We start from the raw sequence: 21,698 nt of genomic DNA on the forward strand, positions 1-21,698 counted from the left end.
CAATGAGCCCGATGATGTTCTTCACAGTAAATCCTACTCAGATTCAGTGTCTGTGCACGATTAACTCCACGGTTTTGAAATGTCTCTGAAATTACCTACTTTGTGAGCACTGACATAGATACAGCAACGGGTGTTATTGACTCCAGTTAGATTAACAGTGTTATTTTTAAGTATTTGCAGTTAAAAGGGCATTGAAACATCATATTGTCTCAAAACATATTGATTTGGATAGGTTTTAAAAAAAAATGTTAGAAAGATGACCAGTTGGGTGGAGCTACACACCCAGAATAGAAGTCGGGGCCCCCAGTAAAATGATCTCCGTTCATGCCCCTGGAAGGTATTTTAGGTAAAAGGCTCACTAAGAAACACTGATATTCTCTTCCATTATCTTAACCTTTCCTTATGAGCCTTCTTTCTACCTGTGCATCTGTCCCGTTCCTTTCCTGTCCTTGTCCTCATTTTTCTTTTTCTTCTTTCTTATGATCTGCATTTGACTTCATTTTCCCATGTGAATGTCTAAAATGCTGCTCTTCCCCCTCCTCTGTCCAGGGTACGCCCTCCTCCCAGCGGGTAAAGCAGACAACCTCTCAGACTCGAGTCACAGCGAGATCTCCTCCCGCTCCAGTATCTGCTCAGTTGACTCTGTGCCGGCACCTGGGTCTGACGAGCGGTGTAATAGCAGCAACAGGACCTGTACTACTGCTACTATTAATACTATTAATACTACAGCTACTATTGCTACAACGGCTGCTGGGACTATTGAGAGCACAGCAGCAACACACACGCACATAAACGCGGATTACAACCAGCCCAGCACAAGGTAATCGCCTTCAGTACAGTTCAGTTTGTGTAATTTGACTCCTAATAGGGAACAGCGGGGATTTTTGGGGTGTATACTTGCAATGCCAAGAGACAACATATGCTTATATGCACAGTAACAGGGTACAGCCAGCTTCTCCCTGCAAAACAGTAGCATTATGGAAGTAAGACATGGAAACAATCTGTACTGACCAATCACATCCTATCTTTACAAGAAATGAGATAATTGTGGTCTGAGTGCAGGATCCTGTGTTTGACACACCCTAAAAGAAAAATAAGGTTCTAAACCCTGCATGCGTAGAATATATGTGATCATACTTCAAAATACTTTCATGTTCTATTTTGTTAGTATAAGAGTTTGATAAAGGCCAGTTGGGGGGGTCAACATGTGCACTTCAGAGAGGATTAAAATCAATGATAAATACATTTATTAGGGAAATAAATCCTGTCCAAATGGAGCTGTAGTCAGTTAAAGGACGTTAATAATTCATTAAGATGGAGACGAGATGCGTGCATGCCCCTCTTGTGAACCCGTACACTTTTTATTTACCTCATACCACACCTACATGAGAGTTATGACATGGGAAGTCACAGAAGGTTTGAGATGATTCTTTGTGGCCCAGATACTTAACAAGCATCAGACAACCAGAACAAACACCTGCTGTGAAAACCAGAAACCTTCCCAAAGGCCAACCTGAACACAAAGACACCACACGTCCTCTCCCAGCTGGATTCCAGTTGAGTCCTTTCCTCATTAAAACATAGAGAACAGGATCTCGTATACAATATACAGGCCAGGTTTTTATTAGCATCCCACATTCACTGCCTGATTCTTTCCTCCTGCTGTCAGTTAACATTTCCTGCAGGAGGCTTTTCAATTGGGACGAGTGAACAACACACCTTTTTTTTTATTGTTTGCTGTTTGTTTATTGTTCCTCCATGATCAGACCAGTCTGTCTCATAAAGAAGAGACAGTGAAATATCACTGGATACACTAATCTGTTTGCCTCCCTGGTATTATTTTACCTTGACGGCCTTGCTGTTTAACTGTTTTATGAAATATGGCTTGGTTTCACCGAGTGGCTTGTTTGTCCAGTAAAACCGTGTTAGTGAATCAACCTGCTGGTGTATGAAAAACAGCTCAGGAGCAAAAACCATTTTAAAAGTTTTTTTTGATGTTGTTTTTAGACACAGGCATAGAAATCTATCACACACTGCGACTTCATATGGAGCAGGTGTACAGATGAGGCTTAGTATTCACAGTAACAGGCTGAGCAACAAAAAGCATGTGAAGAATCTGCACCATAGCTCATCTAGATGTGAATAATAACTCACCTCGGTGGAAAGTTGGACAACATGGCTCATCTGTTTTCCTTTGTCTTTGTTTGGCGGTGATTTGTCTCCGACTCACACGCTAGCAGCCTCCTCTGCCCTCGTCTCCCTCTCCTCATTGTCAGGTCGCTGTAATACGACACAGCAGTTATGTGATGCACTTGTCACTTCCCCTCCTTCTGTTTCATTCCTACAGTTGCATATTGGCTTCAAAGGGGACAAAGTGTCATCGGTGTGAATACACAGGAGATTCACTGCAAATTTTCTACCTGTTCATTATTTCTCTTTGTCTCTTTTATCTGCAGTAGTTCTTCATCGTTAGCACGGGGACAGGTGACGCGAGCCTCCACGTTTACCTCTTCCATCTCGACAGAGGAGCTGACCCCGGACCACACCTCTCTGGACTCAGTGGTGGACAGTGGCCGCGGCAGCTGGACGTCCTGCTCCTCCAACTCTCACGACTCCTTCCAGAGCCTCCCCGCCTCCTCCTGCCGACCCTGGGACCATGGCATCAAGCAGCACTCCAGAGTGTCCAGCTCGGAGTTGTCCAGTCAGTCGCGGCAGAGCTGGGCGTCCTCCAGTTCACTGTCAGACACCTACGAGGGGAATTATGGGACAATAAAGCGACGAAACACCTCGGAGAACCCCTCCTCGCCATCCAACGAGGAAGGAGGGCAAAGCACAGACCCTGCCTACAAAACGGTGACATCAAGCACAGAGAAGGGCCTGATAGGTGAGGGCTCAGGGTGCAGCTTTGATTCCCTGTAAACACATCTGGGAGCGTCCACTGGAGGCTCTGCTAGTGTCCAGATAGTTACAGTAGAAACTCAAGGCTTTGTTTGTAAAGCTACACAGTGTAACAGTGACACGGTTTTATACAGCTACACGAAGACACCAGCTTTGGTTTAAGCTTTCTTGATACTGAATCAAAACAGTTGTTGACATTTTATGTCACACATCTGCAGTAAATTAGGTTGAGTCTGCTCTTTGTTTCAGTGGAGTTACTTCTGCTTTCTGTCATTTGACGTAGTGAACAGCTGGCAAACGCTGCACTTTGGGATCTTAGCCCAAGAACTAAGACACGCCAGGCAGGTCTTGTTGTTGTTGCTGTTGGCTCTCTGTCTGACAGGAGTTATGGAGCATCCTCCACTGATTGGCAACAGGCAAAGTGTACATTTGTCTTTTGCATCCCCTTGCTGACTGTACAGTTTGCTAGTTTATAAAGGTTCTTTTGACTTTTTTGGACAGTTTTGGAATTTAGAGTTTAAAGGATGTTGAGGAGGAGTTAAGACGTCGGTTAATCTATTAGCAGATCAACTGCTTCTAGTTTCTTATGTTTAGGTGTTTGCTCTGTTTTACGTCTTGTGTCAATGTAATGTTTTTAGGTTTTGGACTGTTGGTCAGATAGAACAAGTATCTTGGGTTTTAAGAAATTACAACGAGCATTTTTTATTATTTTCTGATGTTTAAGAACCAGAGGAATAATTGGTTAGTCTGGTAAATAACTGGCAGCTCATCCAATAATGAAAGTAGTTATTACTTGCAGCTGTCGTGCTGTCTGTATCTGCTGCAGCCGCCCATCTCATTGGTTGTGTATGTTTTTTTTCCGACACATTTTGGTGCATGTATAGTTGTATATTGTGTTGGTGAAACATCACGTTGATTTAATTTTCCCATTATTTTCTTTTGTTACTCCCCTCCCCTCCCTTTTTCTTTCTCCTTCCACACCTCCTTTTCTGGTTATGTCTTCATCCTCCATCACTCCTCATCCCTCACTCCCCTCCTTCTTTGCTCCATCCCTCTTTTCTTTTGACCTACACCTTCATCCAGTGTACTGTATCACCTCCCCCACCAAGGATGAGCATTACCGAGCTCCCCCTCCCACCCCTCCAGGCTACCAGGGTCTGGCTCTGGGGGCTCTCACAGACGGAGTAGTCGGTGGGCCAGGAGGTCTCCTCCCTAGGCCTCCTCACCTCAGACCTCCGGACTACAGCGTGGCCCTGCAGAGAAGCAAACTCCTGCAGAGCCCCGGAGCAGCAGGCGGTTTGGCTGAGGCACGGAGGCTGGCTGGTAACCATCTCCTCCACACAGCTGGCTCCACGCAGGGCCACTCCAGACCAGCCAGCGTCTGCCTCCCGCCACAGGAGCTGGCTGATAGCGACGATGGTACGTCCTCGTAGGAAGCTGAAATGATAAAGCACCACACTGAATTTTAGAGACTGACTCTTAAGCAACATTTTAAAAAGTATACCAGTGGTATAACAGAATGGGACCGTGGCAAAGACAAAATCTGGATGAAAATAGGTTTGAACTGATAGACCTCATCTCAGTATGGAGTTTCGATAACTGTGTGCAAGTACTGAAACACACTGGTATAATATACTTTAGTAAATTATTGTAGGCCATATCATACTTTAATACTTTGGCTGTGAGACAGGTGTTAAAACGTTTTGTATGGAGCATCTAAAAAAGTCTTTAAACTTTGTGAACCATGTAAAATGTCTTAATTGTAGCACTGTCCCTCCTGCTTGTTCCCCGCCAAACACTGTCGTCTGCTCTCTTTTCCAGATGGACAAGTGTCGGCGGTGTAAAGATGCTCTCATGCACACACACACATTCTTATACACAGACTGAGTCCTGCTGATCAGGCGTTGGACTAAGCCAACAGCCTGCCGTCACCATGTGCCAGCCCACAGCCCTGTGTGGCATCGCTCTGGACCGTAATGCACCTCTGGACCACTCTGCTGGGTCATGTGACCTCTCTCCACCACCCAGACCTCGTACAATCATCTGTTTTTAAACCCATGCCAGAAAACTGAGAAGAAAAGAAAGGTTTTAAAAACTTGTGAACAAAGCAGGGACAATGATGGGACAGAGTCGCATCACAGGGGACGGACGTCACAATTGACAAACTACAGGAATGAGTGACAGTAACGATGCCACATGAGAAGTCAGCCTCGTTGGAAACAGATCTCCGTGTACCTCACGTTGCTTTTTACAGTTTTAACATTTTGTACAGTGATTTTTTTTTTCCTTCTTTTCATTTGCATCTCTAAGCTTTGTAAAGTTTCATGTGAGTACAGTGCAGAGGTGCAGACACAGGGGTAGAGAGGTGTCGGTGTAAGCATTAGGACGAGCTTTGGCTCATGGGGGATTTCTTTTGTTTGTTTGTTTTACTGTTTTTGTTTGTTGTTTGCTGTCAGCCCCAAAGAAGATGAATGTAGAATAACAGACAAGAAAAAGGTTGTTTTTTTTGGTTGCTATCAAACCCTGGCACTGATGAGATGAATTTACATGAATAGCATCAGTTCAAATGCACAATGGCAACAAAACCAACTTCATCCTCCCATGCTTACACTTCTGACTGAGGGCAGGAGCGCCCTCAGGAGCCACACAGAGCCCCGTGCATATTTTTCACATTGAACTCCTGAACTAACAGAAGCACGTCTGTTTGTGTCGAGCACTTATTGAACTTTGCTGAGCTTCACAGAAAAAAAAAAGACGAGCAGCATCTCTCAGGCAATTGTGTGTCTTTGTTGCGCTCTCCGCCACCGAGCCGCCTCTCTTACTGCTCGTTCAGTCTGACACGAGGTACTGTAGCAGCATGCTGCCTCCTGGATGCTTTATAAAAAATTGTATTAGAACTTGTTTTTAATGAGCTGAAGAACAAATGTGTCGCTGCTTCCTGTAGAGTAAACGCGTGTCGTTATTTTATTGCAGCAGCTATAATAAAACAGTACATTGGCACTGTGTGGACACACAGCATGCATGCGTATACACACACACACGCACACGCACTAGAATCTCAGTTGGTGTGCTTAAAGACAAAGAACAGTATTTACACCAACGCTTACACAGTTGTTTACAGTGTTTATTAGACTAGTTGTCTATTGAATTACAGGCTGAAATGTTCGAGTACAGTGCTTTTGGATCTTGTACATTCGTTTTTGATGCAGCAGGAAAAAAGCAGATATGTGCTCCAGGCGACCTCTCTCATTTCGGGTTTTGCCTCTTATTTAAAAGAACGAGCAACAAAGCAAACCTATAGATAATGTATTTTAACGGCCGGCTCGCAGCTCCATTCCATGTTCATCGCATATTTTGTGGACTGTTTAAAAGATGCGCTAGAATATGTTTCATTTGTAATGAAAACAGAGGCCTATTTGTACATTCTGGTTAATGTTTTGGAAAACAGTTTTTATTTGTGTGTGTGTAGCGCAGTGGGGGTGTAACTGGAATCAGATGACCTTCTCCTGCTGCCGTCTGTCTCACGCTTGTGATGCTTTTGATGCTTTTTGTATTTGTTTTGGCACACAAAGACTTGAAATGATTAATGCTAATATATACATGGCATATGTATGAATTTATATATATTTAGTTGTTTCTTTACCATAAATTAATGTCAGCTGATCATGTATAGATGAGAGAAAGAGAGTCCTCTACAAAAGGCTATTTTTGAATATTTTGTTATGACTGCCCTGGACTCTTTCTGTTTCCTGTCTCGTGTTTTCCTCTCACACTCAGTTGTTGGTGCCATTTCTGATTGCTGCTGAGTTTTGGGATACGACTGCTCGTGAGTGTTGTGCAATTCTATTTGCGAGGTTGGGATCAACATAGCATCTGTTAAAAATCCCACTGTGCTTCAAGGTGGCTGTACAGCACATAAAGAAAGGCTCAGAAGTAATTTTCAATAAAAGCCCTTCTCATCTCGCAGCTCTCGCCTGCAGAAAGCTGAGGCCCTTGTGGGCCTCTCACTGTCGGCTTCATGTCACGAGATGAGTTCATTCAAACTCAGATTGGATGATTGAAGAGACTGTTTGGTGTTATTTTATCTGTTTGAGTTGAACAGAACACCTTGCTACGATGCCATGTCTAGCGTAGCCACTAATTTCTTCCTCCTGCCTCCTCCTCAGCCCTGTTGTCCCCTCAGTAGGACGTTAAACCTTCCTGTACTTGTCCAATAGATTTTACTTCATTGCTTTCGAGTGTTATGACTCACGAGCATCCACTGTGACCCTCACCCTACTTTCCTGTTCCTTTTTTAAATAATATTTAAAACAAATATTAATAATATAAATAATAGAAACTTTGAAACAGACTGAATAAGAAACTGACAGTTCCTCTTTTTTGCACAACCCTTATCCTCATATTCCGAACCACAAATCAGTGTTAACATTCCTCATAGATTTTACAATAATAGCTTTTCATATACTTTCCGCATTCTTTCCAAGAATGTTGTTTCCTAGTGAAGGAATAAAGCAGTTTGTTTTATTTTCAATTCATTTGCATCTTCTTCTTTTTTCGAGCAGAGATAATTTTCCCCCCACTCTACATACAGTTGTTTTCATGGGGGTTCTGGCAGTGAGCAGCTCTTGAGCTCTTGGCACTGTGAACACAACTTCTCAGTGTTTATAATGGCATAAACTGGAGAAGACAAGTTTCACAGTTCAATGAAAACGTCCCTTCTGCTTGATTGTAATTTAGCCCCCACGTCCTGCCGTGTTACCAGGAACGCAATAGGAGCGATGTGAATGTGTTTTATGTGGACATCTTGTGGCATTACAGCAGAAATGCACAACAATAAGCTTGAATGTGGTGAGTGTGCTGCACATTCTGTACAAAGAGGTATTAACTTGGTCTGTGGCTTAATGTTTGCTTTTGTCTCGCTTCCAATAGCTGTTGTAACTTATGTCTTTTAGAAAGACAACATCATTTTGCTCATACGCTTTTTATGTATTTTTTACAATATTGTATTGTAAATAGTTATATTTTTGTTTAAGAGAATGTTTAAAAATGAAAAATACCTTTTATTTCTCCAAGTCTACTGATATGAATAAAATGTTAGAGTAAAGATCTAGTGTCTTTATTGATGGTGTTGTTTTATTGCCCTCAACCAAACCAGGGTGTTTATTCCTGAATTTTGCTAATCTGGAAATCATGAAATACAACATACAAGCAGTTTAAAGAAAAGAATCTTTACCCCAGCTCCTAAAACTCCATTCCTATACAAGTTATTTATTATAGAAACAAGCAGCCATGCTGCCATCAGAAGTATGTTTTTCTCACCATCATGAGAAAAGTTATAATGGACAAATCTGTGGAGCTTTCACTAGTCAGGACAGAGGGAAGGATGGATGCAGAAAAATGTTGAGCAATTCTGAATGAAAACAATCTCCAGAGTGCTCAGGACCTCAGGTGGAGCTGAAGGTTTACATCTCAACAAGACAACGACCCGAAGCATACAGCCATGAAAACACAGGAAAACTGTGTGAAAGTCCTGGAGCCAGAGTCCACACCTGACCCCAGTGGAGCGTCTCTGGAGAGGCCAACTCAGACTAATACAGCCAATATTTCAAGTGTTTGTTTTTTTTTTACCAGCATTGTTGGTGCCTCACTACATTCTCATCTTTTTAACCAGTAAATCTCTTCTTGTGTTCAGGTGTCCTCAGTTTTGTCCTCAGCGTCTCACTGCCTTCTGCTGCGTCCAGCTATACATCAGATCAGATCAGCTTCACACTGCTCAAGGTCAGGTTCCTTTTATTACACATTAAAAGCTGAGTGTCACACAGAGGGGCAGGAAGTGATGCTGGTTGGTGTGTGTGTGTGTGTGTGTGTGTGTGTGTGTGTGTGTGTGTGTGTGTGTGTGTGTGTGTGTGTTTGCATCACTGACTGCAATGTACTGTACTATGTGGTGCACCTTCAGATGCATGTGTGCAGGGTGTTAATGTGTTTAGTATTTATATATGAAATTAAAAAGGTATAATACTCCCAACTATCTTGTCCATTAAAGTAACCAAACAGAAAGTCTGACTATTTGAAATGACATGTAGGAAAATTTTGCTCATTCTGACTTTGACACTCTCTGAGCTACTTCTTAAAAACATGGGGGTTTTTTGTTTGTTATTGTTTTTTCCTATGATAAAGTTAGAATGAAGTATAATGGAAACAGGTCAGGGTGGTGTGAGGGTGTGGTGAAAGGAGGGAGACATGTTAACCAGCACACTCAAAGAGTCGGCCTCTGCACTTCAGAGAGAATATTCCACAACAAAGTTCAGCTCCGAGTGGGATTCAGATGGAAACCAGTCATGGGAAATTACACACAGCTTCAATTATACATCAGAAAGTGTGAAGGAGTCCCACTGGATGACAGGAAATGTGGAAAAGCAGGAACGGTCAGGTCTTGTAATAAGTGCAGCCTGCATGCAAGTGTGTATACTGTGTGTGTTAGTGTGTGTGTGTGTGTGTTACACGTCTCCTCTGGTTTGACTTTGAAGCTGCGACTCTGTCAGGGGGAGAAGCCTAAAGCAGGAGGTGGGAAAATGGAGACTTTACCGCCTGAGGGTTGCACGAACATATGGGGACTAGCTTTTAGCATATTCCTTTCTAAATGAAAATTTGTGAAGCAAAACAGTTTGGAAAATATTCTACCACCTGTACAGTGCTGCCCTTGAGCATGTGAGTGTGTGAGTGTGCATTTGCTCTCACAAACAGTATATAAACAAGTTGCCTTTCCTGGTGTGTCGTTAACCTTTCACTTCCTGTTCTCTGTATGATCACGTAAAAAGTTTTGTCCTCAAGTATCTCAAACTTTTTTATGTATGTTGTCTTTCTGTCTCGTTATTGCAGCGTATGAATCAATGAAGTTAGTTATCTTGGAGTAACCTTAAGGGGTACTACGCCACAGATTTAGTACTGCTATAAAATTGGAGGACTTACAAGAGATATACAGTATATAAAAAGTAATGGTCAGAATCGAAGCAGCTCAGGTGTTCTGGTGCCCTGTGAGCACACTCACCATGCAGTACCTCTTGTCATTTCCTGTCACTTGTATACTTAAAGGTGCACTCTGGACTTTCCTTGTGTCTCACTGAATGCATAGTGTGTATCCTAGGCCTAGCAAACAGGTTGAATGCATTGCTTTCTAAGAAAACATTAGCAAAACTGAGTTCTAAATCCTGCACCACTTCATTTATGTTTAATAGCTAATAGCCTTTCCTCCTGGTCTTTGGTCTTCTACTTCTTCCTGTTATTCAGTGGTGGGTGGCGACCACTGTCAAGGTGCGTTTCCGTCACCTACTATGCTAGAGTGTTGACTAGTGTTATCTTCCCCCTTGTTAAACATAAACAAACTCGCCATTAAAATCTGTTTATCAAACCAGTTTCTCTCAAAAATTCCAATAATTTACTTGCTTCCCACATTCACGACTGAGCAAATTCTTAAGATTCAGCACTTCTGCTCTGCTCCCAGAAGTACATAAGTGTAAATAAGTGTTTATTCCATTCAATATTTGCAGTCTTCAAGCCTAATGTCTGGGTTATGTCACTTAAGTAATTTATTGAGACTTAGCAAAGCTAAGCTAACTTTTCATATGGTCTGTTGCACTCTCTGTGAGTTCCCTTTTAACAGATCACCTAGTACTGTACCAGTATTGATTTAGCAAATTCACATACAGTATCTGCGAGTTGTTTTTCCTCTCACTTCTTATGCATTTCATGTCTCAGTGCGTTTAAATCAACCAAATGTTGCAAACTACCTGTGCGTTTTATGCTAGAAGACATAATGTTTTTGTGTTTTGTGTGAAGAGGTTGTATTAGGTGAGGGACAATGTGACTCTAAGTTTTACCCACCCTTTCTGTCCAAGTCCAAGGCCAGACAGTGATCAACAGCAGTGTCTGTAGAGAGGTTCAGTTCATCTTCTTGTCCTGAATCTGTTCACATGAGGTCTCTTCAGCCATTTTTCACAAAGCCTGGGGTACAGTACAGTCACATTAAGGATCTTTGGAGTTGCCAGAAAACTTGACTAATTCAAAGTAAATGGACAGCACTTTCTGCTCAGTTACCTGTTTTACTGTAATTTAAGTTCCCTTGAAGATTCTGGTTAATTAGCAGCTTCTCCTGTTGATCAGGTTTCACATCTCATCTTGAAAATGTCAACAAGGTCTCACAGCAGAAGCTTTGTATAAAGTTTTTGAGAAATTGGCACTTCTCCTGTTAGCTTGTTAACAATGTTTGTGCAAGCAAGCCCAACGCAAAAGTATATTTAAACTATTCCAGTATTTAACACTTACACTTGTGGGAGTAATGTGTAGGAAATGTTTCAAATACTGTAGTTTTGATAACAGGAAGGTTACAGGGTACAAATAGAAAACAGAAACATTGAATTGAAGATGTTTTGGGATGTTTGTGTTCAGTTTGTTTCCAGGTTTATCCCTATTTTTCAAAGTATTGATTACTTGGATAGTTTGAGTTTGCAGGTAGTCACAACAGAGGAGCAACAGAAAAATCAAAGGCAAAGATGTTGCTGCTGAAAATGTGAAAGTGAAAATGTGCCATTTGTTGTGCTGCATATAAATGTTCTTTCTATAAATTATCTTCAACTCCCAACTCTGCCTCTCTGGACCATCTGAGGGCCACGGAGTCACGTGTTGAGGGGACACCCTCCGGGGTCACTCTTGTAATTTGTCACCCGACCTCAAGGTTTCCTCCAGCTCGTAAAGAGGTTGAGGTCAGCGTCCTTGTATCTCACTGTCCTCAGCAATGTCAGCAGTGCAGCCCAGATTAATGACCTGCCAAGCCCACAAAATGTAACCGAGTGTTTAAAAGCCCACAAGTCATCCTTCAAACTCCTGCTTTCATGCACTTTAGTGTCACTGTGCTTGTCAGTGAATCCCACTTCCTAAACATGTTTAACTTTGTCATGCATAGCTTCACAGTGACAGGGGCATCTGCTAATTATTATAAGGCTGTCACTGTGTTCTGTTCATATATTTTAACTATAACTCCATTTAATTTAACAATCAAACCATTCTGCTTTTTCCTTTTTACTGCATCGGTTCAACAGATAACAGAAAAATCTGCAAACACAGGAGACTCTCTTGATGGGGAACAAATATCATTTGGGAGACTTGTTCAAGTGGTGGACATCTTTCTGATCAAATCTTTGTTTTAAAACTTCAGCTGTGCTGTTTCAGAGTCATATTGATACCCAAAATCTATTTAAAATTCATCTTTATCTCATTTCAGACATTTGGAAATAATCTCTGAGTTTCTGGCAGTCCTCTACCAAGCTGCAACCCCACTAACACAAATCAATCACTATAATTTCACTTAAGAAGAGGCGTTTCCACATATCTCATTTGGACTTCCCTGTCAAATAAACAAGACTGAGAATTTGCTCTGTTGCAGCTCCACTGACAGCCACAAGGAGGCAGTGCTGCATTGTGGGAAACTGCCTGCTGAAAGGCTCAGGCTCTGTGTAGGACCCTGTACCTACTGGCATTAGGCAAGATTAGTGACAGAAGATTATTTGGAGAGCACCTTTTCCCCCCAGACACAGGCTGTCCTAGTAGGTGAAAATTACTCATGTGTTGTTTGTGTTAAAGCAACACAATCCTGGCAATCCTGTGTAATGATTATATCTTTCTCTATTGTTTTTGCCCTGTGTGCAAAGATCCCCTCTCATCCCTCAACTATGAAATATTAGTTCCTAAAGGAGGAACACTTGTCACTCCTCCATACTGATATTTAATTGTTGTTTTTATGTGTAATTGCCTCAGTTTGTGTGTGTGTACGTCTGCTATAGTTGTGTGGGTAAATCTTATTTCGATACCATTGGTTAAGATTTGTTTTAGGGTTCAGGGTATAATTAGGTTAAGGCTATGGTTAGGTGTTAGGGCTGGGGTTAGACATTTAGCTGTGATGGTTACAGTTATGGTAAGGAGGCTACAGATTGCATTATGGCAGTGTGTCTTCACAATTATAGAAGGGCAAGCGTGTGTGTGTGAGGGAGAGAGAGAAATCAGTGTAATCTATCCTCCCCAACTGTAAAAGAAGCAGTTGTGGCTGCACATAAGGGCCTCATCATCATCAAACACCGTTATCATCATCTGTATATCATTATCTTAGTCAGAACAATGAGATGTCTGGGATGAACAGACCCTCTGTTCCCCTTCTGTATATAAATGTAACTGTTCAGTCTCTGATCTGGATTTAAAACCTAGAAAGTCACATTTAAATTTATAAATAAACCCGAGTCTAAAGATGCACAGGTGCACATACACGCACACACAGACACACACACACACACACACACGCACACACACACACACAGTACACTGTACTGGGACGTTAGCTGCAGTTTATATTCTCATTTGTCCTTCTTACTGTAAGCAAGGTTGGCAAAGGATCACTCCAAAATGTGTGTTTGCGTGTGGAGGAGGAGGAGAACCTTTCTTCTACTTTTCAGCTCTGCCTTTCTGCCTTCACAGAAACTATTGTCTGGGGAGAAAGGGAAGAGGAACAGAGAGAAACAGAAGGAGCAGCAGCAGAGAGAGAAAGTGAGAAGAGGAAGGAAGCGAGAGGCCGGGAGTGAAAGCCTAAATACCCCCTACTGAGAAAACTGGGAAAGAGCTGCAGAGTAATGGATGACCGAGGTGATGGGGGTGGGGGGGGCGCGTAGTGGGAGGCCCCTCCTTTGAACTACAGGTCAAGAGAAATACAGAGGGAGAGATGGAGGAGTGCAGGCATCTTAGAACAGATCAGAATGCAGCAGAGCAAAGTAAAGACAGACGGATCACAAAACAGTCTCTACTTCTAAAAGTAGTGATGAAAAAGAAGACATTTCTGCAACGGCAGCAAAACCAGAGTAGAGGATGAAGGTGAAGGTCTGACCTGCTTGTGTGCCTCTGGGCTGCTGCCAGGGCTTTGATCCTGCACTTTATTTAACAACACTGTAGGAGAACTTCCCAGTCTGGTGCACATGATTTTAAAGGGCCATTCTGCAATTTATTTGACATGTGAATTATTACTCACACAGATTTATGAGAAGTTGGACTTGACCTGTGTCTCATTTTACATTTCCTGTGGCATTTTGATTCAGAATGCAGCAGGACTTGCCCGAAGCTGCATCATCTTCATCTCTCCCCAGGTTTCTTGATGCTTCTTACAACTGTCACATGGGCAAAAAATGAATCTAAAATTTAAAAATAAAATGAAAGAAAACTGATTTGGGATCTTCACCACTACTGTTCAGGACTCTTCTAGAATCTGCAGCAGATCTGTGGCTGTGTCATGGGATCTTTCTTGGTAAACAGGTCACATTGTGCAAAAACTGTTTAGTAATGCCGTCACAGCTTGTACAGCTCTTAAGAGAGGTGCAAAATCCATCATATTTCTCTCCAGCACCAGGCTGCTCAGATCACTTTGGGTTGATTTTTAAGAGTTTGGCCATTTCTTTGAAGTCAGCAAATTGATTCTTGAGCTGCACTGCAAAAAACATCAGGGATGTCAACACATACCTCAGCTTTAAAGCAAATTCTACTCTCCTGGACTGGTCCATCCTCTCTGTCCTTATTGAAAGAAACCCCTCCTCTCTCTGGCTCTGATTCACCTCAGTAAACCCTGTGATCTGCTGTCCATTATTCACCACAGTGTCTGAGCTGGTTGATCTGGGTCATAAAGCCTGCTGGAGATCTTAGGGTGAAGTGTGCACATTATTAAGTAAAGCCGAATAAGGTAACACTACAGGTCAGCCCAGGGTCGGACCCGGAGCCTTCTTGCTGTGACGTGACAGCGCTAACCGCTGTGCTGCCCCTGTTGTGTTTGAGCTCCATCTTATCCTCCTGTTTCTCAGTTGGTGTGTCTGTGTGGTTAAAAGGCAGTGCACACTCTCTAATGTACAAAACCACCTCTGCACTACTCTGAATACACAGCATTTATTTGCACAAGATTCCGACAGTTACTGCAGTAGAGATTTTGTTTTTCATTGAGTTACAGTGATGTTAAGTGATCACACATCAAAAGCTTTGTTTTTATAAGATTAACTTCGACACAAACGTCTTTAGTGAGCACACAAATCGACAAGAGCCTTTTCCCTCTGCCACTGGGAAATGCTTGTGGTTTTTCAGTGTTCTCTGCTGTTGTCTGTTTCTATTAATGACAGAGAAATGTGTTGTTTCTTGTTATCTTTAGTCCAGAAAGGGAAAGAAAAAAAGATGTTGGCTAAGTTTATGCTGTAGTGCGCTCAGTGCCTCCCTGAAAAGAGTCTCAGCAGTCTCATTCTAGTTGCTGAGGATTTTGAGATAGCTATCCAGATTTACATGGTGCTGCTGAAAAACTAATTAAAGAGCAGTAACTAACAAGTAGTCTGTTCATTTGTCACGTTCTCCTCTTGTCTGTATTATTAAGCAACGCCCAGACTCAGTCAGCCTCACAACAAACGTTGGCTTTTACATGTATGTAAGTCATAAATGTTTATTGTATGTTCAAAAATAAATTATGTTGATCTGCAATTTTTAAAGTATGTGTTTGATTTGGGTTTTTTTTCTGGTAAAAGAGAAAACACCGTACTGTACAAATGTTATTTTCAAGCCTTGTGACATTTGAAAATTCCAACAATTTGCTAACAAAACATAACTGTTCACATTACCTGAGTTAGTGTACAACCTTTCATGTACATCCTGCGTTAACCCCTGGCTGAGATAGAAATAAAAACACCTGAATGTACCTTTTAACCTGTCGATGGCCCCGCCCACTTCCAACAGGTGTTGACATGCTGCTTGTTAGCAAACTCTTCTGGTTGTTAGCCTTTTGCTTGAGACAGGAAAAGGAATAAGGAGAAACTGCAGCAGTTAAATGGGTGAAATCACTGACCAGGACACATTAAACTGTACTACAAGCCGCAGACACATGACAACATAAACAGGAGGAGAAAGGCTTCGTGGTCGCTGACAGTGTCGGCCTGAGACGTCGGGTTACCGTCCACCTGCTGTTGGCACCGTGAAGACTTTCACCTGAGATGTTGACTCCACATAAATACTGTAAGTACGAGCTGCTTGTGAAAACATCCTTATCTGGAGTTGCTGTGTTGGCTCTGGTTTCATTTGCGTGCTTGGCGACGCATGTGAGTTCAGGTTACCTGTCGACAGGTTATGTTTCCTTCATGACCATGTTAACATGTTAGGATGAGGACTTTTGTGGGCTGATGGGTTTATCTTCTTGTTCTGGTATGTTTGTGAGTGTTTCTCTCGGTTCTTGGGGATGTAAACATCAATTTACAATGACCCATTCTCATACTTGGTCAAAGTGGTGAAATGTAAGTAAGCATACTGTACTTAAATGCAAATTTTAAGTATTTCTACCTGTATTTGTGCAGTCTCCCAGCTTTTCAAATGTGAATATTTGCTCCTTCCATTTTTTTTTTCTGTCATACTGAACTCAGAATCTTTGTGTTTTTGACTGTTGGTTAGATGACCTAAGATATATGAAGCTGTTAAAGGATGAGGCTGGTCATTTGCAGAGACTAAAACCAACAGTGAATTGATTAATTTCTCTGTCTCCAACGTGGATCGGCTTATTCATCTGTGCTGTAAACACATCAGTGAAACACACTGCTGCACTGGGTGACATGTTTCTTCATTATGAAACATCAGCCTTGGATATTTGTTACAAATATCTGCTTCAGAGGCTTTGAACTGCTCCAAGTTCGAAGCGGGCTGTAAAGAAATCAGCGATTCTTGTTTAGTTCAGATGAATGTGAGCCACCAACACAAAACAATCGGAAGTGAGTGCTGAGTCCTGTAATGTGAACAGAGTGTAGCTTTAGTAGACTCATAACAACAGGGGTCCGTCTCTGTGTCTGTTGATGTTTTGGCCAGTATGTTGTTGAAGGTCACTCCCCAGTCCCTACTGTGGTTACAGGATGTCACAGGGTCAGGGATGTTCCCTGAGAATGTACTTAGTTTTTCTGTCCACGTGTACTTTATAACATTTTTGTCCATTATTATGATTGAGCAGAAATGTGTTGACTCTTTCAGCACTCCTTCAGATGTGACTCCTTCCTTTCATTACAACATGTGGCCAGTTTAACAGAAGCTGTATATATTGTGAGGTAAAACCTGTGATGCATCTTTTTACCCAGTTCCTCTAAAAGCTTCCCAGATTTAATTGCAGAGTAGGTTTTTCTTCACCGTGAACCAGAAATAGGAGATGTGGCACGCTTTAATTCAGGTTTAACCACAAAAGTTCAGTCCTTTCTGTAAAATTTAATGGTGACATCTTGGTGCTATTAGCTGCAGAAAGGCGCCTACAATAAGACTTTACTTACTATACATAATATTCTGAAAGTCAGTTTTTTTTTTTTATCCTTTTCACAGCTGCTTTTCTCTCTCCCTGAATAAATGTTATAATGTTAGTGTTTTTTTTTTTTTTTTTGGAGGATTGAGAGATGACTACAGTGCCTGGAGGCAAGTATTTCAACTTACAAGTCTGTCTGTGTTTTCAAACCAGCTTTCATGTGACTTAGAAGAGGACACCCACATGTATGCACATGCCCATGCCCACACGCTCAGTGGAGCTGGTAGACTTCAACCCTAGTTTTCAAAACCGCTCTGCTTTGACTGGACCTCCTAGAGATCCACAGTGGATGTTAGGATGGGGGTGTGTGCAGTGCATCTGAAATGTGTGTGTATCTTACTTAATCTGAGTCAAACACGCTTGGCTCGCCAGGAAAGAGTTATGTTTTCAGCCAAACTGGGCCAGAGTTGTTAAGATGCACAGTGCATCTCTGGCATCCCTTAGATGTTGCCTTTCATTAGCAGGGAGGCTGTGACATCTTCAGTGTGATGCTTAGACTCAAACCACCCATGTGTTTGTGTGCAAGACAGTTGTTTTCTGTCTGTGTATGCATTTATTTGTATCTCTCTGTGAACCTGCACTTCCTATAGTATCTCCTGTGCATTTGTGTGGCTTTGTGTGTAAGCAGCAGTGAATCAGCTATCAGTTAGTATGCACTGTAGATCCAGATTACCGTTGTGACTGATGTCACTGTGTACACACTGGATCTTAAAGCTGTCCACCAAAATGGATCAACCATTCCCTCGACTACGTTTCCTCCTCACCAACTTGTCCACCCCCCCACCTTTTTTATCCTCCCTCCCAGTCCTTGTTTAACTCTTTCCTGCTTCAGATCATCTTTGATCAAATAACCTTTTCAAAGCTTTTATACAGTTAGTCATACAGAAAATGCCAAAGATATTTACTAAACCGAACAATCAAATTAATTCATTGAAATTAAAAGTTTTTTTAGTTTTGTGCTCCCTTGAAGCTAATGTGGTTGTGTTCGAGTTCAGATTTATTCTTGCCTTCCTTTTCTTTGTTGCTGGTGAGGTGAGATGGGGTGGCCAGGCTAGGGCACAGACTTGGAGAGGGGTGGCACATTTGAAATGCATATGAAAAGGTTATTAAGTATCAAATTGCTTATTTGTGTATAAATGAGACACACAGAACTTTCTTTAGCTAACTGCTGCACAGTGGTTCTTCCTCCAGTGAGGCAAATCATGCCACATAGTCCACAGCACATTTGGAGAATTTAATGCAAATATCATGCATGATAATAAAATAAAACAAATTTCATAAGTATCAGTCATAAAGCACCAGGAAAAAATTCCTAGATTGATATCGGTGATTTTGATTTATTTTTACAACATGAAGCCCTTGTTTGTTAAATAGATTAGAAATATCAGCAGCACAGCGATAGCAAGCAACTGTTGTCAGTGCATGAGAACATGGCACAGTTGCAAATACACAACGAGGAAACAGGGTGACGTGTTAAAGGCTCGACGTTTTCTAAACCGTGCTATTCGTGCACGCATCTCCCTTTTTCACCATTCTTGTGTGTCTGTGTGTTTGCATGCTTGTATGTGACACCTCAGAAGGGCAAGTGGAGGTGAATGATCACCTTGTCCTGCTCTGTTTAATTGGATGGAGACTGTATGCCTGTGGCTAGGACAGCTCTGTACCAGCACACACATTGCCCATCACTGACCCGTGTATAGCATTCAGCCATTTGGATTCATTTCTACAGCAGCCCTTTTCCCTCAGAGGGACAAAGGCTGTTGATCTGCCTAAGGGCACATATAATTTTGAACAGTGTGAAGTCTCTCATGCTCTTGGTGATCCAGCTCTCTTCTCTAGATGTCTGTCAGTCCTTAACTCCTCCACCATCACTTTATACTTTTCTTTGTCTCCTCAAATTGCAAGTATTTCAACATTAAACCACTGTGGTGCAGAGGAATAAATGGTAAAGGACAGTGTTCAATAGTGGTTGCATATGAGGAGTGTTTATGTTGTTCTCTGTCAGATGTGAAAGGGTTCGTGAACCTTCCTCTGGCCGTCCGCCGACTTCTGTTCAGTCCATTGCGTTGGCATAATTTAAGGTTAATAGGTTAAACAAGTAAAATGTTTTTGTTTTAAAATAAGAAGGTTAGACTAGAAAGAAATTGTTCGCCAATGAAAATGCAAATTTAGATGTAGAGTTAATTTACTTGTCATCCTGTGGGAGTTTTGTTCGTGGGTCTTTGGCTACTTGTTGGGGCATGGACAAATTGCCAAAAGATACTGTATCTCAGAGGTGTGTTTATGGGGACTTGAATTATAGGGGTGTGTGTGTGTGTGTGTGTGTGTGTGTGTGTGTGTGTGTGCACGCATTCTTTCCACTGCTAGATATGAGTGGCTGTGTGTGTGAGTGCTCATTACCTGTTAAATTACCCAGGGTTCTGTCTGAGCTGCTGCCTTGACCCAGTGGTAGATGAAGGAACCCAGACTAGAGGCTGAAGTCCTGCACCACACTGGAGGACTTGACTTGATTCTATGTCCAATTCTGACTCTTCCTTGAGATTTTAATCAATTTAATGTCAGCCACTGTTCGAACTATTCAATTGTTTTTAATATTTAATCTGGGGATGTTTTTCAACACCTTGCTTTAGATTATTGCAGAACTTTGCTGACAACTGAGCGAGTTGAGGATTGACTCTGCCGCTCGGTGTCCGGCTTTGAAAGCTTTCCTGACCCTGTTTATGAGCTCCAGTCTAACATTTACCTCTATGATCTGCTGGTGCTCCTATCAGTCCTCAATTGGCACATCTCCTCCGTTTGCTGTTGTTATTTTCATCAGTTTTCTTTGCTCATAGAGTTTCTCTGACATTACGATCTGTGGGATTAAAGGTAGATTCTACTACTTCTCTACTGTTGCCAGGCATGAACTGACTCAGACTCATGATTGTTAAGGGTTTAAATCAAACGACCTGCAATAGATTAAGAGAGTTTCTAGAGTGTTGTATGTTCAGGTGCTTAGCTGATTTATCTGTCTAGCTGTGGTATTAAGTCTTTGCTTTGATGCATTTACTGAAGGTTTATTGAAATGTACAAATACAGTGTTGTTTTGTTGTCCATAGGATGTCATGAGTTAACATCTCTGCACTGTACTGACTCTCTTGTCTGCTGATGGAAGGTCTTGTGTGACATTTCCAAGCAATCAATATTTTGTTTGTGTGTGACATTTGCAAGCAGTTCATAATTTGGTTTGGCTGCCAATTTAATGGTTTTGACCAGAGTGTACAAAAGAAGGTTGAACCAGTGATCCAGACTGTAAAAATTTCCAGATGACTTGCGCTGATTACACACTATATATAGATGCACTTCTGCTTGTTTCCAACAAATCTTTGCAGCCTGTTCAGATGGAGCCATAAAGCAAATACCAAATATCCATGGGGCTGTGGAAACGGAAATTAATCCATGACCTCGAGTTGGAGAGATTTGTCAGGATTGTGGTGTACTGCAGGAGCCTGTCAGTCTTGTCAAAGAGTTATTTAGCAGTACACAGGATCACATCACTGTCAGTTCCGTTTCTCTGTCTGGAGAGGTCTTTATTAGAAACCTTAGAAACCATTTCATGAAATCTTGGGTCGTGTGTTCTCGTTGTTTTTGTCCCATCCACACTATGCTTATAGTGATACTGACCGGTGCTCGAAGTGAGAGGAAAAAAAATCCCGGTGCTCGGCTCATTCTCCTTGTATTTAGCCTACAGGTTCTTGTGTTGCCCCTGATTGGACCAAAAACAAATATTGGTTTAAATAAAGTTTACATGACACACCAGTAATAACTATAAACATATTTATTTATTCATTACAGGTGAAGTCAACCAGACCTCTGTACCGTCTGCTCACACCGTCGGTTCATGCACTGCTGCCAGGACGTGGCATATGTTAGGTCGTGGAAATGGTACAATCCACTATAGGGGCTGTGATATCGTATTAGATGCTTCTTCAGGGCACGCGTGTTGCCTCTGTTGAGAGTAAAACGGACTGTTCTTTAATTGCACAAGTAGGCTAAACCTTAAAATGGCGACTCCTGTGCCCTGGGAGGAGAAGTAAAGGACAGGAAAGGGCGAGATGTCCTGTCAAACTTTTATTGCTTTTTGATTTTGATTTGATTTATTCTTTCAAGCATGTAAAGACAGTTGATATGCCAACACACATAATTTTACACATATCGAACAAATGCTAATCCAATAACAATTTGCTTATACCTAGTAAATGCTTGAATGGAGTAGGAAGAAGTCAGACTTATCCAGTCCTACCCCATGACATCATCTTACCATCATTGGTTTGCAAGCAGTATCTCTACATAGATAATTCTCTTCTACACCACACAAGTAATATACTAAAGAATTATAACAGAGTGTTAACATTCTTACATAATTACATTCTTA

The 21,698-nt window shown here is 41.8% G+C and overlaps 1 protein-coding gene and 2 long non-coding RNA genes across 3 annotated transcripts in view; all 3 read left to right on the forward strand.

Moving 5' to 3' along the window:
- Window positions 1-35: 35 nt before the first annotated feature.
- On the forward strand, window positions 36-2,661 carry LOC109966823 (rap guanine nucleotide exchange factor 6-like; the record flags this gene model as incomplete). Its single annotated transcript, XM_020611987.1, has 3 exons — window positions 36-346; window positions 550-820; window positions 2,457-2,661. Coding segments are annotated over exons 1-3 (498 nt in total), but the record flags the coding sequence as incomplete, so codon positions are not given.
- On the forward strand, window positions 2,662-7,203 carry LOC109966806 (uncharacterized). Its single transcript, XR_002275830.1, has 3 exons — window positions 2,662-2,884; window positions 3,982-4,317; window positions 4,720-7,203. It is a non-coding gene; the product is annotated as an uncharacterized LOC109966806 (long non-coding RNA).
- Window positions 7,204-15,730: 8,527 nt separating this feature from the next.
- The window catches only part of LOC109966803 (uncharacterized), a 70,221-nt gene continuing 64,253 nt past the window's right edge, over window positions 15,731-21,698 (forward strand). Inside the window, exon 1 of the long non-coding RNA XR_002275829.1 lies at window positions 15,731-15,969. This is a non-coding gene — a long non-coding RNA (uncharacterized LOC109966803). The remainder of the gene's footprint in view (window positions 15,970-21,698) is intronic.

The sequence above is a fragment of the Monopterus albus genome, unplaced genomic scaffold (genome assembly GCF_001952655.1).
Source record: "Monopterus albus unplaced genomic scaffold, M_albus_1.0 scaffold119.1, whole genome shotgun sequence".
NCBI lineage: Eukaryota > Metazoa > Chordata > Actinopteri > Synbranchiformes > Synbranchidae > Monopterus > Monopterus albus.